At 37.9% G+C, this 16,172-nt stretch overlaps 1 protein-coding gene across 5 annotated transcripts in view; it reads right to left on the bottom strand.

Moving 5' to 3' along the window:
- Window positions 1–15,401, bottom strand: part of SLF2 (SMC5-SMC6 complex localization factor 2) — a 48,289-nt gene extending 32,888 nt beyond the window's left edge. For 2 of the 5 annotated variants that reach the window (XR_002082604.2, XM_019459171.2), the window contains exons 1-8: window positions 15,033–15,401; window positions 12,389–12,432; window positions 11,155–11,888; window positions 9,706–9,763; window positions 4,110–5,098; window positions 3,063–3,133; window positions 683–805; window positions 126–293 (exon numbers count right to left, since the gene is read on the bottom strand). Coding sequence is in view for 4 of the 5 variants with exons in the window: in XM_019459171.2 (XP_019314716.1) it covers window positions 126–293; window positions 683–805; window positions 3,063–3,133; window positions 4,110–5,098; window positions 9,706–9,763; window positions 11,155–11,888; window positions 12,389–12,432; window positions 15,033–15,172 (2,327 nt within the window). In the remaining variant the exon portion in view is untranslated. Of the gene's footprint in view, window positions 1–125; window positions 294–682; window positions 806–3,062; window positions 3,134–3,596; window positions 4,051–4,109; window positions 5,099–9,705; window positions 9,764–11,154; window positions 11,889–12,388; window positions 12,433–15,032 lie in introns of those variants that run through there. The other 3 variants (XM_019459172.2, XM_019459173.2, XM_019459174.2) reach the window with 3 other exon arrangements.
- Between the last annotated feature and the right edge of the window lie 771 nt (window positions 15,402–16,172).

Here is a 16,172-nt window from a genome sequence, read left to right as displayed (position 1 = left end):
AGGATTAGGAAACTGGATAGGTTATCACAGAAATTAATCTTTTAGGAGATTATGCCAGTTAGAACTCCTTTAAGGAAAATTTTTATATGGGAAAAAGTAAAATGTTTTTCTATTTTTCTACTTACTTAAGAATAAGCTTTTCTACAGCGCTCTGTCCTATAAAGCCAGAGTCTCTTAAATCCAAGGTATACTGATTGAAAATTTTTCCGGAATTGAGGAAATTAAATATTTCTTCACCTGGGTGATGATCAGGAATAGCATCAATTGTAACTGAAAATTTCTTTAGAAATTCCCTGGAATAAAAAAAAAATTATTGAATACCAGACAGTTACACTGTATATGGTTTTGTATTTAAAGGCTGGGTACAAAGAAAACTTTTCTTAGGAACAATGTTAATACCAGATAAGAAGACTAGCATGAGAACATGTGTTTTGTTCCTCCCACTTTTCGCTAGTAGTTAGTCCAAAACCAGTAAATGGGTCTGTGTGAAAAGAAACCATAACCAGGAGAAAAGACAAAAATGCAACTTGGCCTTAACATCTACCCTTCAAACTCATCATGGATGGATTAGAAAACCACCACAGATTACTAAGTAAATAACCCATCAAAGGTCCATTTATTTCACACAAAATTAAAAACATGTAAGCTTTAAATAGAGTATACATTATGAAAAATGCTATACCTGTGCTCTTCTAAGAGGCCATCCTCATCATCTGTACTGTCTTGATCTCCAATTCTGATGGGGGATTTAATACCTCGGCCCTGCCTTATGTCTTCCTGTAGTTGCTTCTGCAGTTCATCTAGCCTGAGAATTGAAAGAATGTTACAGTCAATGGTTTACCCTAAAAATAACTTTAGTTTATGCCTAAAAGCAGCACCAAAAGATAAAACACAACCTGACCATGTTAATCAGGCTTTCTAGCAGCATCACTGTCATCTTCACTAGCATCACAATAGCTAACACTGAGCACTTAACTACGTGACAGGCATGTACTAAGGACTTTATGTATTAATTCTTTGCACCCTCACAACAACCCCATGTAGTAGTTTATTATTACCCATTTTATACATGAGGAAACAGACTTTAGGAAAGCTAATTTGCTCAAGCTCACAATGCAAGGAGCTGGGATTCAAAGCCAGAGAATCTAGCTCTGCAGTCCTGGCTTATACTGCTTGCCAGGAATAAGCTATTTTAATCAAGGTCCTTACTCCCAGCTCCCGTCCCACAGTAGATGAGTATAAGACAAGAGTAAATGAGCAGTAAATATAATGCTCTATCAATACAGGAAAGAATCAATCATCACATCAAACTAGCATCTTTGCCTCTGGTCTGTACAACGTTCAATTTAAATAAACCACTTCAGATCTGACATCACAAATCACATGAATTCATGAAATGTTTAAAAGAATTTTATAATAGAGATAATTTCTCTAACTAAATGTAGAAAAGGGAACACTTCTGACCTACTAATTGTAATTCCTATGGTTAGCTAACTTGTTTATCAAGTTTGGGACACATCTATACCCACTTCAAGTCAGCTGAGCTTTTAGTGAAATTCTCTGGGGTAGTTTTGAGGATATTTCTTAAATAAGGAATATATTTTTCCCCTCATTAGCAAAATCAGTTTGCAACTAGTGACGCAAATTTTATTAGGGCCATTATGATCCTCAACTTTTTGGTTTCTGTGTGTGTATGTGTGTGTGTGAGAGAGGGAGAGAGGTACAGTGACAGAGAGAGAGAGAGAGAGACACGTAATTCTACACTTCTTCCTTAAGAGCAACTTGATGTGGAAATACCATGTCTGGCCATGCTGGTTTCAAAATTTGGACTAGGTGAACATAGGAATATTTTAAAAAGTTCTACCCATGCAAACAAAAAACCCCCAAACCACTCAATTAAAAAATGAGCAACGGATCAGAATAAACATTTCTCCAAAGAAGCTATACAAATGGCTGATAAGGACATGAAAAGAGTCTCAACATCATTAGTTATTAGGAAAGTGAAAATCAAAACTATAATGAGGAACCACTTCATTCTCATTCGGATGGCTATTACCAAAAAACCAAAAAATATCAAGTCTCGGTGAGGATGTAGAAAAACTGGAACCCTTGGGCACTGCTGGTGGGAATGTAAAATGGTGCAGCCACTGGGGAAAACAGTATGGCAATTCATCAAAAAATTATGTATAGAATCACTGTATGATCCAGCAATTCTACTTTTGGGTATATACACAAAAGAATTGAGTAGGGACTTGAAGAGATATTTCTACATCATGTTCACAGCAGCAACACGTCCAACAGCCAAAAAATTGAAGCAATTCAAGGGTCCATCAAAGGATGAATGGATAAATAAAATGTGGTATATACATACAACAGAATATTATTCAACCTTAAAAAGGAAGGAAATTGATACATGCTTCAACACAGATAAACCCTGAAGACTCTATGCGAAGCAAAATAAGCCAGTATAAATGGACAAATACTGTATGATCTCATTTATACGAGGTACCCAGAGTAGTTAGTTTCATACAGACAGAGAGCAGAATGGTAGTTGCCAAGGGCTGGGAGAAGAGGAAGATGGGGAGTTATTATTTAATGGGTATGGAATTTCCATTAGGGAAGATGAAAAAAAAAGTTCCGGAGGTGGATGGTGGTGATAGTCGCACAACAATGTGAATGTACTTAATGCCACTGAACTGCTCATTTAAAAATGATTAGAATGGTAACTGAAGTTATCTGTACTTTATCACAATAAAAAAAAATGCACAAAAAATTCCTCCCCATACTTTTGATCAAGAATTTCAGCTACTAGTTAGATTCTAGTTGTGGTAAGTGGAAAGGAATTTGTATTATTACTGAATGCAGTAAACCACAAAAACCTGAGCTTTTCACCCAGCCTGTGAACAAGAATACTTTATTTCTAACACAATTGACTGCAAAACTGCGGTAATAGTACTAGCGCAAAATGCGAATTTCTCATGATTTTTTAAGGTAAACTGAAAGCCAGCCACGCAAATAAGGAGAACGTTAAATTTAGCAAGGTAGTCACGATGCTAACTAACCTTTGAGTGTCTTCCATCTCTTTCACTAGACGTTCTAAAGTATTTGTATATGTTCCACTATGAACATGTTCCTAAAACAGAAGAAAATTTAAGGATACTTCATAACATATCTTAGAAGAACTGGGATGTTTTAAGCTATTCAGAGTACTAAAGAATATTTTCTCTTTTAATAACCTAGGCCAGGAGGATACCTTTCTTAGAGAATTTTCACCATCATGCTTTAAATCTATTATTTTGTACTGCAGGCAATTTGATTTTACCACTTATTAGGAAAGGCACTACTTACAAAACCCTGCCAGCCTTAGGAACTGACTGTAAACACCCAAGGGCTCCATGGCTACCCTGTCTTTATTTTTAAATTTTATTTTAGTGGAATCAAACTACCAATTTTTAGGTGTTACCATGGAACATTAACACCTTCCCCACCAAATTTTACAGACATACTAGAATTTAATGCAGCTTATCCCCAAGATAGAATGAAGCACTTTATAAATAAAATTGCACACCACAATTAACAACATTTCTACACTCTACCTTCATTTACAGCAGTGGTCTCCAAAGCAGGGGGTGTGCAAGGTGATCCATTGGGGTGCAGGAAGAAAATAATAGAACTTCTATTTATATGGAACTTCTATAGAAACTCCAGTAGAACTTAGTCTATAGTAACTTCTACATAACTTCTAAAGGAAAATACTTTTCTCTTCTTCCTTTTAAATTCTGTTTTTGTATATATTTTAGCAAGTACACAGTAGTATAGTGGTACATGTATATAATCTATACGTATACATATATATTGGAGTACATGCTTAAAAATTTTTTTTTACTAATAGAAGTGTGTATGATCTAAAAAGTTTGGAGACCACTGATTTACAGTAATAAAACTAAAGATATGGGAAACCCATTACAACCAAACAAGAACTATACCAGTTTCAGTCCAATTATGAATCACAACAAATACTAAATTTTAAAATAAATTCTAACCATTTATCTCTCTACTAATCAATCTTTCCCTCTTCAAGTAAAGATAAATGTCACAGAACTACTTACTGTATAGTCTGATGACTGAGATCTAAGCCCCTTGGAAAGAGCAGGAGGCTTTCCTGTAGTTGTGGGAGTCTGATTGAAGTTCAAAGCCATTATTTCTTCCAGTGATTTTAGTGTTTCCTCTTCCTCATCACTGTCTAGGTTGTAACCTAAACTTTCTTCATCACTATCAAAATCACCCCTTAGTTTTCTTTTCAGTGCACTGCTACCTGCATTGGAATTTCCTGAACTCTCTTTATCTGAAGGGGCTTTATCTGAAGGTGCTGTAGGGCTTGGGATACATGGCACAACTTCCAAAGCGGCTGGGGGAGACTTTGTAGGAGTGCCATATTCTGAATGCAAAGATCCCCCAGAAATTTTCCCTGAAGATACATTAGAATCAGCTTTATCAGTCTTTGCTTTGTGTTCCTTGTGTTTGGAGGACTCTGTAGAATGCCCAGAACATTCTTTAGATGAGGAACGCTCTTTTTCTTTTTTAGGAACTGGAAGAGTGCAATTTTTAGCATTTAATGGTACCCGAGAGGAACCAGCACTTGGAACATGGGAAAGTAAAGGTAGAAGTTTTGTCTCCTTTGATGCCACAGAGCTAGCAGGTTTATTTTTCTGAAGGCTGCTAGCTTTTTTATCGGCAGACTTTTCCTGAGGTAAAGATAAGTGGGGTTTCTGCATCTTAGTCTCTTTGGTACTTGCCACACGGATTTGGTCACTATTCCTGGAAGAATGGTGGCCAGAATTTGAAGGTGTCAAGCCTCCAGAGGAGCGATCAACTTCTTCACTGGGTTCCTTGGATATATCTTCCAAGCGCAATACATCCCCAGGTGTCTTCAGTGCAATATGTTTTATAAATTTCTCTCTCTGATGTGATCCGTCAGGACGCTTCTCAAGGAAGGACTCTTTTACTTTTGGCATTATAGATTCTCTTGTGCTTTTCAGATCTGAGTCCACAGAGTTCCTTTTTCTTTTGTCAGGGAATTTATTCTGCTTAGACCCTGCTAAAATTTAATTTTTGCCAGATTAGTGAAAAGTATATTTTCCTATCTTAGTAAAGTTTATTCAGTGAGTGTTTAGAACACTCCAACAAAAAGCTTAAATTCTAAAAGTTTAGGCTGAGATCATTTAACATATGTAGGATAAGGAAAAAGAGTTCATACTACCATTTATTTCATTAATAATAAATACTGGTGTCTTAAGAAATTTAAAGCTAATGACAATGCTCATTTTCATTCCAAAGCTATTAAAAGTTTATCACCCAAACAAAATTTAAGGTGCTGCTCCCCAAACACAAAAATTGCTTATCTGTATCATGGAAAGGATTGGAAAGGCACTTTCCCTCAAAGTTCAGATATTCTTTCTTAGACCAAGGACTCTCTGCTTCCAGAAATGAAATACTTCTACATCTAAATTTATAGTACCTTAAAACATGTATACAATCACTAGTTGAAAGCAGACAAATTTTAATTTCTCAATTAAAATAAATCCACCCAAGTTTCTCTCGCCAGTGTTTCATTTTTCCTGTGCATCCTTCTAGTCTTCAGCTGAGTTATGAGTTGTGGATGAATTCTGGAAAATGACTCCCAGAATCTCTGACTTTAACTCGAAACAGGATCTTTACAGGGGTAATCAAGTTAAAATGAGGTCATTTGGGTGGGTCCTAATGCAGTCATAACTGGTGTCCTTAGATAAAGGGGAAATTTGCAATCTTTTTTTTTTTACATTTCATGCCATGAATTCATAGGGAATGGATTGCAGCACCTCAAGCTCCTTTCCATCGGTTCTCACAAAGACGTGCTTCTCTGGGCGGAGCAGGGAGGCGTTTTAGTTGAACCCAAGTACCTTTCTCTTTGGGTTCCTTCAAAAGGCGAAATTTGGACATGGAGACACACTTGAAGAGGGAAGATGATGTGAAAACACACAGGGAAAAGATGCCATGTGATAGGAGTGCTGCATCTACAAGTCAAGGAATGCCAAGAATTGTAGGCAAACACCAGAAGCTAGAAAAGGCAAGGAAGGATTCTCTCCTAGACTGGTTAGAGCACGGCCTTGCTAATAATCTTAATTTTGGATTTCTACCTTCTAGGACCATGAGAAAATAAATTTCTGTTGTTTTAAGCCACCTAGATTTAGGAGCTCCACCCAGAAGACCTTTAGTAAAGCATATCTATTTGAGTTAACCAAGTTTAAAAAATTTCTCATTGTATTTAAAAGTGTGATGTATAGGTTCATAGGATTGAGCCCTGTGTCGGGCCCTGCACTGACAGTGCGGAGCCTGCTCGGGATTCTAACCTTTGCTGTTGCCCCCACCCCCAAATAAATAAATAAATAAATAAATAAAGTATCATTAATTAAAACCCATTATTCATTAAATATTACTATTTACATAATCAGTATTCCCCAAATCAAGTTTCTCTCTGCATATGGGTAGATGTCCTCAAATCAACAGTTTAAGAAAATAAAATAATTCAAGAGTTAAAAGCAATTATTTGGGTAATTTAATACATAATCTGAAAAATTCAATTTATAAACATGAAAAATCAATTAATAAACAAATGCTGCTATCTCCATTTTTCTCCAGATATTTCCTATTACCTGAAAAAACCATCCTATGCCCACTCAGTTTACTGGGTTAACTGTCATATAAAAAAGAACAGGAGTCCCTTAGAGTACAGGATTAGAAATCACATAACCAAGAAAAAGAAGATCTGGGGTGGATTTACACTGATAATATTTCAACTTTGAGGTTACAAAAAAGATACCTACAGAACCGCCAGTATGAATTCAGTTCCATTCTCCTAGAGAAATCAATTTATATACAGCTAGAAATGAGGAGAAATTCCTGCTTTGCTCAAGAATTGAAGACCTGACCAGGAGGAGAGAGAAACTGTTTTTGGGCAAAGTTTAGGAAAAAGCAGCTTATTAAGAGCTTCTGACACCTAGAATTAGAGGACGTTGAACTGGTACCGTAGGTAGGCTCCCCTTCTGCAAGTTCTCTAGGGCAGTGGGTTACCTGCATGATTCTTTTTGCACTGCTTGTACAAATTGTAGACCGTTTAAGCACATTTCAAATATCTGTTAATATATATATAAAATAGACAGGGATTGAGTTTGTAAATACAAAAAAGGTAAAAACCCAAATGTTCATTAATAGAAGATAGGTCACTAATAAATTATAGAATAAGCAAGGGATGTTAGAATAAGTTGGACCTCAGAATGCAGCACAAGGACAGGACTCTGCAAGACCCCAGGGCTAAATGCCTTTAGCAACATTTCTGACATCTTTTAACTTGTGTGTGATTAATAAAGGTGTAATTATATATATCACCCTCACAACTGAGAAGTATAATAGCAGTAGCATTCTTCACGTTATCTAGAGTGAAAAAGCCCTTTATGTCCTTTATATTCTGTTGATGGTCAAATGCAGTATAAATGTGTATTTATTAAGAATGCAATACCATAAGGGGCACCAGGGTGGCTCAGTTGGTGAAGCATCCAACTTTGGCTCAGGTCATGATCTCATGGTTCATGAGTTTGAGCCCTGCACTGGATTCCACGCTGACAGTGCGGAGCCGGCCTGGGATTCTCTCTCTCCCTCCCTCTTTCAAAAATAAAGAAATAAACTTAAAAAAATAACATAAATTTTTAAAAAGTATAAAACCATAATTAATGATTATGAAACATGCAAAGATATTAGAAATAAAAATATAAGTGAAGGCAACCATCTTAAATCTGCCTGTGACAATATGCAGAAAACATCTTTTTCAAGCACTGTTCAAAAACTTCAGTATGTGGGTTTGTATAAATGAAACCACTGCAGGCAACACTGATGAAATTTGCAACCCATGAACTGAAGAGAATTTTTATCTTAGTCATCATCAGAGAGAAAAAAAGCTGAAGAGCTTGGTGGCAACACCACCACCAGCAGCCCCTTATGTTGGCAGAGCAAACCTAAAAATATTTTCTTCTTCTGCTCACCTCAGTGCAAAGTGATCATTTATTACAAATGTGTAATACCGCTGAGTACAGGAATAATCTCATTGCTAAGAAATTATTGTTCTTGTACTTCATAATGTCAAAATTCAATGAAATTTGAAACTAAAACCAACAATAATGTAAAAATGAAATAAAAAATAGGGGCGTCTGGGTGGCTCAGTCGGTTGAGCGTCCGACTTCGGCTCAGGTCATGATCTCTCAGTTCGTGAGTTCGAGCCCCGCGTTGGGCTCTGCGCTGACAGCTCAGAGCCTGGAGCCTGCTTCAGATTCTGTGTCCCCCCTCTCTCTCCGCCCCACACCTGCTTGTGCTCTCTCTCTCTTTCAAAAATGAATAAACATAAAAAAATTTTTAAAAAATTAAATAAAAACTTTAAAAACCACATAAAACTTCAAATTTATTCCTGTATTCTAGAAGCTCCTTCTATGATGGTAAACTATGGTTTCGGATTTTAACACCTGAGATCACCTGGTCAAAATGCAATGTACCTCTAGAATATATAAAAAACAGAATTTTACATGAGGGGCACCTGGGTGGCTCCATCAGTTAAGCATCTGACTCTTGATTTCAGCTCAGATCATGATCTCATGGTTGTGAGATCGGGCCCTGTATTGGGCTCTTCGCTGACAGCCTGGAGCCTGCTTGGGATTCTCTCTCTCCCTCTCTCTGCTGCTCCCCTGCTTGTGCTCTCTCTCAAAATAAATAAGCTTAAAAAAAAAAAACTAAGAGTTTTACATGAAACCTGAAGAACAAGGAGTCACAACTGTCTCTCTGTACCTGTTTTTTCATTTCTAAAAGTATCTTAAAAAGATGTGAAGATCAAACAAATTAAAAGCACATAGAAGAGGGCATGGCACACAGTAAGTGCTCAATAAACCTTGGCTATTATGTCCACTGTATCTTACTGAGTGTAGAAATCTGTAAAATCCATTTTTCAAAGTTTGTAATCATGGCAGAAAAAAATCTGATACACTAAACTATTAATGGTTGTTATTTCTAAGGGCCTTTCATTTTCTGTTATAAATTTCTGCAAGTGTTTGAATTTTATACTGTTCTATTTTCTAGTTTAAAAAAAGATAAAGATATTTTAGGAATTACTGAATTAACACTAGCTGTTTGTTAGTTATGTTATTTGCTCAGCCAACAGATACTAGAAGTACAAACCAGTTATCATATAGGTGTCCTTGAAATTTGATATTAAAAAGGTATCTTAGTATTTGAAATATTAGGATAACACTGTTTTGGATCATGATAGCAGTTTCAACTTTATACAAAGCATCTATAATACCAAGACCTCAGACAGTCCATAATTCCAATAATGTAAGATTATGCTGCTTAATGTAGGCAAGATTCAGCAGAACACTGAATACCAAAATGAGAAACATGTTGCTAGGAACTCTTAAAAAAGGCAAAAAAGTCAAGACAAACCATGGGCTACACAAACTAAATTCAAGGACTATTCCTTTCCACTGTAATTTTACCAAACTCTTAACTAACCTGAGACATTCAATTCACCTCTAGGAAGCCAACTGTGCATTTAAACAAATTTGTTTTTAAAAAGTGCCACTGACGTACAATTTTATTTAAAAATTAATAAATTAATTTTGATTCTACCTGAAGCAGGTTCCCATGAATCAGAAGAGGCTCTTTTCCTTGAGAAATGTCCATTTTCCTTTTAGCAAAATGAGAAAAAATTAATTAGGAACTGGGGCCAGTAAAGAATATGAACTTTTCTTCCTAACATCTAAACACAGATTTCTAGACCAAATAAAGCAAGCACTTCATTTGGAGGTAAACTCAAACTTTTATAGTAAAATATTTTAAACTCTTAAAGTTTTACAAAAACGAAGGGCCTTTATATCATAAAAAGGTAAAAATGCCATAAAAAATAAAGCCAGTTTTCAAAATACAAATTTAGGGATTTATATTAATTCAAGATTAATATTAGAGCACTATACCATTATTTTGATAGAGAAACAGTAAGCCTAATACTTGCCAATTACACAGATACAACTTACTCTTCAATACTTCAAGTGCTGATGCACCACCAAACACTGAAATCTCAGGATGGAGCAAATGTTACAAACCTCCACTGATTGTTAGCAAATCTCCCTGGTAAAGACCCCAAACTCCTTGCAAACAAACCCTGGAGTTTACAAATACATTTTCAAGCAATATATAAGGCAACAATCTCCATTCACTCTTAAAGTGTCATAGTTTGGTTTACTTTTGGTCTATCTGGTTTTAAAATCTCATAGCATCTTACCAACACTGCCTTTTCTTGGTATCTGATCTTCCTTTATTCCATCTGTACATAGAGAGGCTCTATGAAACAGAGGTATTTATCTTTCTAAGGGAGAGGGTCACCTTTTATGCTAATCTAAAGTTGGTCTATTTTCAAGGGAATACGATGAAGTTAAGATATATCTGGATAGCTTTCTAAGTGTTATCATCTAAGTTGTCTAAGACAACTTAGGACTTCTAAGGAATCTATATTCCTTAGGACTTCTATATAATCTAAATCAGTGATTCTCAAAACTTTAAAGTACATCAGAAGCACCCAGAAGTCTTGGTAACTGCAGACTGCTGGACTCTTAGCTCCAATTTCTGATTGAGTCTAGGGTTAAGCCTGAGAATTTGCATTTCTAAATTCCCAGGTGATGCTGATATTAGTCCGGGGACCACATTTTGAGAACCTCTGTTCTAAACCATTTCCTACTATTTTAGATTTTCTATTCCTCAAATATTTCCTTTCAGCACAGCCTCACTTAAAAATGACTATACTTGCCTAAAAAAAGAATGCTTACTTCCTTGATTAAGAAAGATTTTTTGTTCCCAGTCTGAAAAAATTAAAGGCAAGAAATACCGCTTTACTGAGTCCTACGGACAGTTGGGAGGAAACCTAATGTAATTAGCTTTTAAACAAGCCGTGTATCAGTATTTCCTGAACAAAAGCTACCAATGTAATGTTAAAAAATATTAAATATATGAAATGCTTTTAGATTTAGTGTTCTAAATATAATAAAGCAGCAACCAAGCTAATTCAGTAATTACTACACATACCAGGTTTGAAAGATTACTCTTTCCAGGTGTGACATCATTCTGTTTACTTTGTTCCTGCCTTGGTTTACATTTTCTTTCTATACTAGAGGATTTTAAGGAAAGATTGCTTGCTTTTGAGAAGGAATTTTCTGAGTTGATTCTCTGCTCCATTTGCTCCCTCCTCAACTTCTTTAGTTCTCTTTCTCTGCAGTAAGAAGCTAATGACAACTGGAACTTAGCCCCCAAAGGACTTTCTCCTGGGTGGTGCCTGGACAGGCTGCTCCTGCTGCTAAGACTTCTAGAGCTGTTCTTGAAGATGTCAGCTTCTGTCACTGTGGCCTGCTTTTTGGAATCTGCACTGGTCTTGTCTCGATCTCTATCATTCTTCTCCCTGCTATTTTCATGAATGAACAGTGACTTCCTTCTCTCTGGAGATCGATGTTTTTTCTTCAGTGTCTTCATCTCCTTTGACAAGCAATATGGAGGAACATAGACTTTTGTAACTGCCTTTGGATATTTGGTGGCTATTGACACACAAGGTCGACGTGACTCATGTATACCACGATCTTTATGGTGCTCTTTAACACCTTTCATGAAAGCCTCTAAAATAGTGCTCTTTTCTGATGGCATCCTTTTGGGTTTGGATTTTTTTGGTGAGGATAGTTTCCTTTCAAACTGTTCTGTCCCAGTGATGGAGAATCCACTTCCTCCATATTTGATGTCTGATTTTTGTGGAGAATCCAACATATGTCTGTCTAAACGGCCAATTAAAACACAAATTGCATGTTATTAAAAGTAACACAATCTATTACATTTTGTATATTTATTTAAGTTAATATTTAAAATACTAAACTATAACAAAAACTTTCAAATCAATATTTAGATGATGATACACATTTTATGGGGGGGTGGGGATTAAGACATGGCTTATTATTTAATAACCTTACTTTCATAAAGCTCCCTTTTGCTACATCTTGTAAGCTCACTGTGGCTCCGTTTATAAAATGTTATTAGAGGACCAAAATAGTATGCATTATGAACATTATTGACTGGAATATTTTAAATGTAAGCATAACAGCAAAAAGTTTCTTCACGATGCTTAGAACTGGCTTATCTTTGTAAAAAACACTGCATCTTCATATTTTCAATTTGAACATTAGGTTTAATCAAATAAGAGCTGTTAGAGAAATTTAAAAATTCAATCTATCTCCCTCCTCAAAAGATCCTGCAAAAAATGCATTAATAGCATACATACCTTGTTTTGAAGCTGGTTTGAAGAAATCTATAATTGACTGCTTCCTGAAAATAAAAGCATAACTAATATGGTATCACATAAGTAAATATTAAAACCTCAATAATTCAGATTAAGGGGAGAATACTAGTTGGTTTACAGGATATAGATTTGATTTCACTACCTGGTTTAATCAAGTTCTGACAATGGCAGGAATGCTTTGCTAAGCTGATTATAATAAACTGAAAATATAGTTTGCATTTCCTGTAGGAGTAAATTTATAAAAGCACAACTGAGGTTTATATAATCTATAGTACCAAAATAAGATTGGAGTATGGATCCAGTATGGAATTGGTAGTGTCCTTCCTAGGACTGACAAGCTTACTGCTACGTGGTAGAATAAATGATTTTGAGGGGATCTGATCCTATTGCTTGGTATCTCCGGTGTCTGGTACAAAATAATGCTCAATAGATGTTTTCCAAACGAATAATGGAGATTATAAAAACAGACTAAAACCTAAACAGACTCAAAACAAGAGTAAATGGTAGAATGGCAATATCGGTGATTTGGCCCATCTGGGGAGGCAGCTGAATTGAAGGGCATGCTGGCCCAAAGACAAAAAGGATTAAGTACCAAGCTTATACTATCCTCTTTATGTACTACAGTAAGATGTTAATCTAAAGTAACAGCAAAAATTAGAATGAGTCTTCAGGACTAAACAGTGTTTCAAATCTTATTTTTTATCTAGGAATTCTTAAGGTATTTACAAAAATAACACACTGCCTGGAGAAAACACGAAACAGAGAAAAGGAAGAAAGTTAACAATTACAAAAACCGAATTGTTTTAAGGATTTCTGCACTTTACAGTAAAAGAGAGTGAATCGTATTACCGGAATTTGTACTCCGATTTATATTTCTAGAGTTATTTGTCAGCGGCACAAAAAGGAACGTCACATGTAGAGCAAAAAGTTAACTTCCTGCCAAAATCCTGCTAAAATGTATTCATTTTACTGAAAGAGAAGCAGTATATGACCAGTTTCCCTAAACATTAATCCACTATGAGGTGGGAATACTCAGAGAAAACTTGAACAATCCAAGTCCCTTGGACACTTTACAGGTCACATTAAAGGAGCCACATCCATCTATAATGGTTTACTGAGAATCCACGTTTGTGAGATAGATGTTGGTAGAAAGGCTAACTGGTTATGAAATGAATAGGAGTGACAGACTAAGGAAGAATTTATGCATCTGTTTGCATATAATAAATTATACCAGCCAAATTAACTCCAATGGAGAATACAGTTAGAAATGCTAGAGGTTCTGCAAAGGAGGAAAGGAGAGGATGTTCTCAGTTACTGGGGGAGGAAAGAGACAGGAAAGGATTAAGCGGCAGCTAATTCAAGACTATACTAAATATGCCTTTATGTTAATTACTAAATAACGTTCTATCTCTTCCCAAAATATGAGATCCCAGGCTCCTTTTTGATTAATACACCAAAGAGAAAAATGGTTTTGGGTAAAACGTACAAGAAATCTGTAAAATAATCATGAATGTAACTTTCAAGTAGGAACAGTTGCCTAATTTCATATGCACAGAAATACCCATTAGTTATTTATAACTAGCTTTAAAAAATTATAACAGCTCACAAGCCCTTATCTGAAACTTTTGGGGTCAAATGTATTTTTGAATTTTTAATTTACTGGATTTTAGAAAGGGGGTAACTTAGATGCATTATGTAAAGTCCCCACCGGGTGTGACACTGCACCCCCAAAGCGAACGCATCAATATGTCTCCGGCATATAAATACACTTAATGAGATAATGACCATATACAGCTTTCCATTAGTTCTAGTCAGGTTTGGCGGCCAAGTAAGATGTGGTGCCAAACTTACTGACAACTTTTGATTTTCATAGCACTCCGGCTTTCATAATTGAGATAAGGGATTGTAGACCTGTAGCACAATATTAGAAGATAAAATTACTGTTAAATTTAAGTCACAAGCTTTTTAAAACTTAAAATAAAAAAGACAGTACCAAGTGCGTAGAGAATTTAAACATATTTTATTGTCAGAGGATGTCATTTGATAAAATTCCCCATCTCATTACATAGCTCCCACAAAATCTTCACAAGGTACCTAGCCTCTTGGAGAAGCGTAGTTACTGAAGGAAAAAACATCACATTCCCGATCGGCACGTTCCTTTTAAGTATGAATGATCGTGTATACTGGGCTATAAAGTAATTCGTGGAAGGGTTTCCCTCGTCCATCGTACATAATTTCACCCACGATTTAGAAAAGATTTATACTGTTAAGCTACTACGATCAGAACTGACAACGTACAGAATAACCCACCTAAATATGCACTAAGCAGTTAGGGCCCCGGGTCCACCATCGTAAAGGACAAAAATCACGTTCTACCTAAGGCGGGCTCTCCGTAGCCATCCTGGCTATGGTCACTGAACGGAGACCGGCATCCCAACTACAGAAAAGGAAACTCGAAGTCCCAGAAGGCCCCGCGCGGAGGCGGGGCAGGGGTTTGCCAGGCCGCAAAACGCCGAGGCCCGAAGCTCGCGGAGGATGGCGGGAACTGAAAGAGCGGGCGTCCGCAGTCCTCCCTCATACCCTTGCCCCCGCGACCCGGCCCCTTCTCCAGCCCTCTGCACGGTACCTGTCCCCAGGACTCTTTGTTCTCTTTCCCGCTGCAGCAGGGGCGGTACTACCGGGTCTCAGATGGCAGCGCGGGGGCGACGACCCCGGGGCTGGGGATGAGGGGAAACCTGGCCTAGCGGGCATGCAGCGCCTTGTCATGTCGGCGCCGCTGGCAACGGCGGCATGAGCTGTGGCTGGAGAAGTTGGGTGCGTGGTTGCCGTCTTGCTGCTGGGACTCGGGGAGGCTGTCGGAGCAGAGTTGGGCGGCACCCCCTTCTCTCTTCATGGCGGTTCTCTCTCTTCGGAAGTGACTCCTGTGTGAGCGGGAAGGAACCTCAGGACCGACAGGGGGCGGGCCTTACTGGAAGGGTCGCATTCTGACTGGCTGGCACGGCCGTCACTCCGGTAGTGGCGCAATGGAAAGCCGCAGCCTCTCAGGAGAAGGCGGGGTTTCGAGGAGGGGGAGGGGTAAGAAAACTGCCCCCCCCCCCCCCGTCACGTGCGCGGTTGGTGGGGAGGGCACCGTCGCATCCGGGCCGCGTCGGCCTTGGCAGGCACGCGGGGGCGGGTTGGCGCGGGCCGCTGCAGGCGCTGCGGCAGGCAGCTGGTCGAGGGCGAGGGACGAGGTTTGCAGAAGCAAACCTGAGCCCGGCAGCTGCCCTCAGTGAGGATGGTCAACAGTTGGCCTTCCTGTGTCTTTCAGTTGTGCCGCAGAAATCCCCAGCTGTTCGTTACATCGTCTCTTTCACATGTTAGGTCAGAGTGCCCAAGTGCTGTCACCATTTCCTTGGTTAATCTGCACAGCCCAATTTGAAGACTTGTCCAGTCTGTGAGAGTTCTTGTTAAGGGCTATGGTGGATGCTTTTTCTCCTTTTTTTCAGAAAGAAAGAAAAACAACCCCAGCGAAATAAAGGCCGTGTTTATTCCACAGAAGCATTTTGTTTCTCAGCTGTTGAAACGAGTTATCCATGAAGTCTCTACAGCCAGATTCCTTGGAGATTTTTTGAAAGGAACATAGGGTCAGCTTTCAATTACCCATGTTAAGTGTGGACAGCGTAGATTAGTGAAAGCTGCCAGCAGTCTCCGGTCCTCCTCCGTAAGGAGCTTGTGCTTTGGAGGCTGTTAGGGTTTTCCTTACAAACAGACTGGTCAGAGTATT

Source organism: Panthera pardus, unplaced genomic scaffold, assembly GCF_024362965.1.
Source record: "Panthera pardus isolate Hobbes unplaced genomic scaffold, ASM2436296v1 HiC_scaffold_22, whole genome shotgun sequence".
NCBI lineage: Eukaryota > Metazoa > Chordata > Mammalia > Carnivora > Felidae > Panthera > Panthera pardus.
The sequence above is the reverse complement of the archived record's forward strand: the minus strand, read 5'-3'. Positions and strand labels throughout refer to the sequence as shown.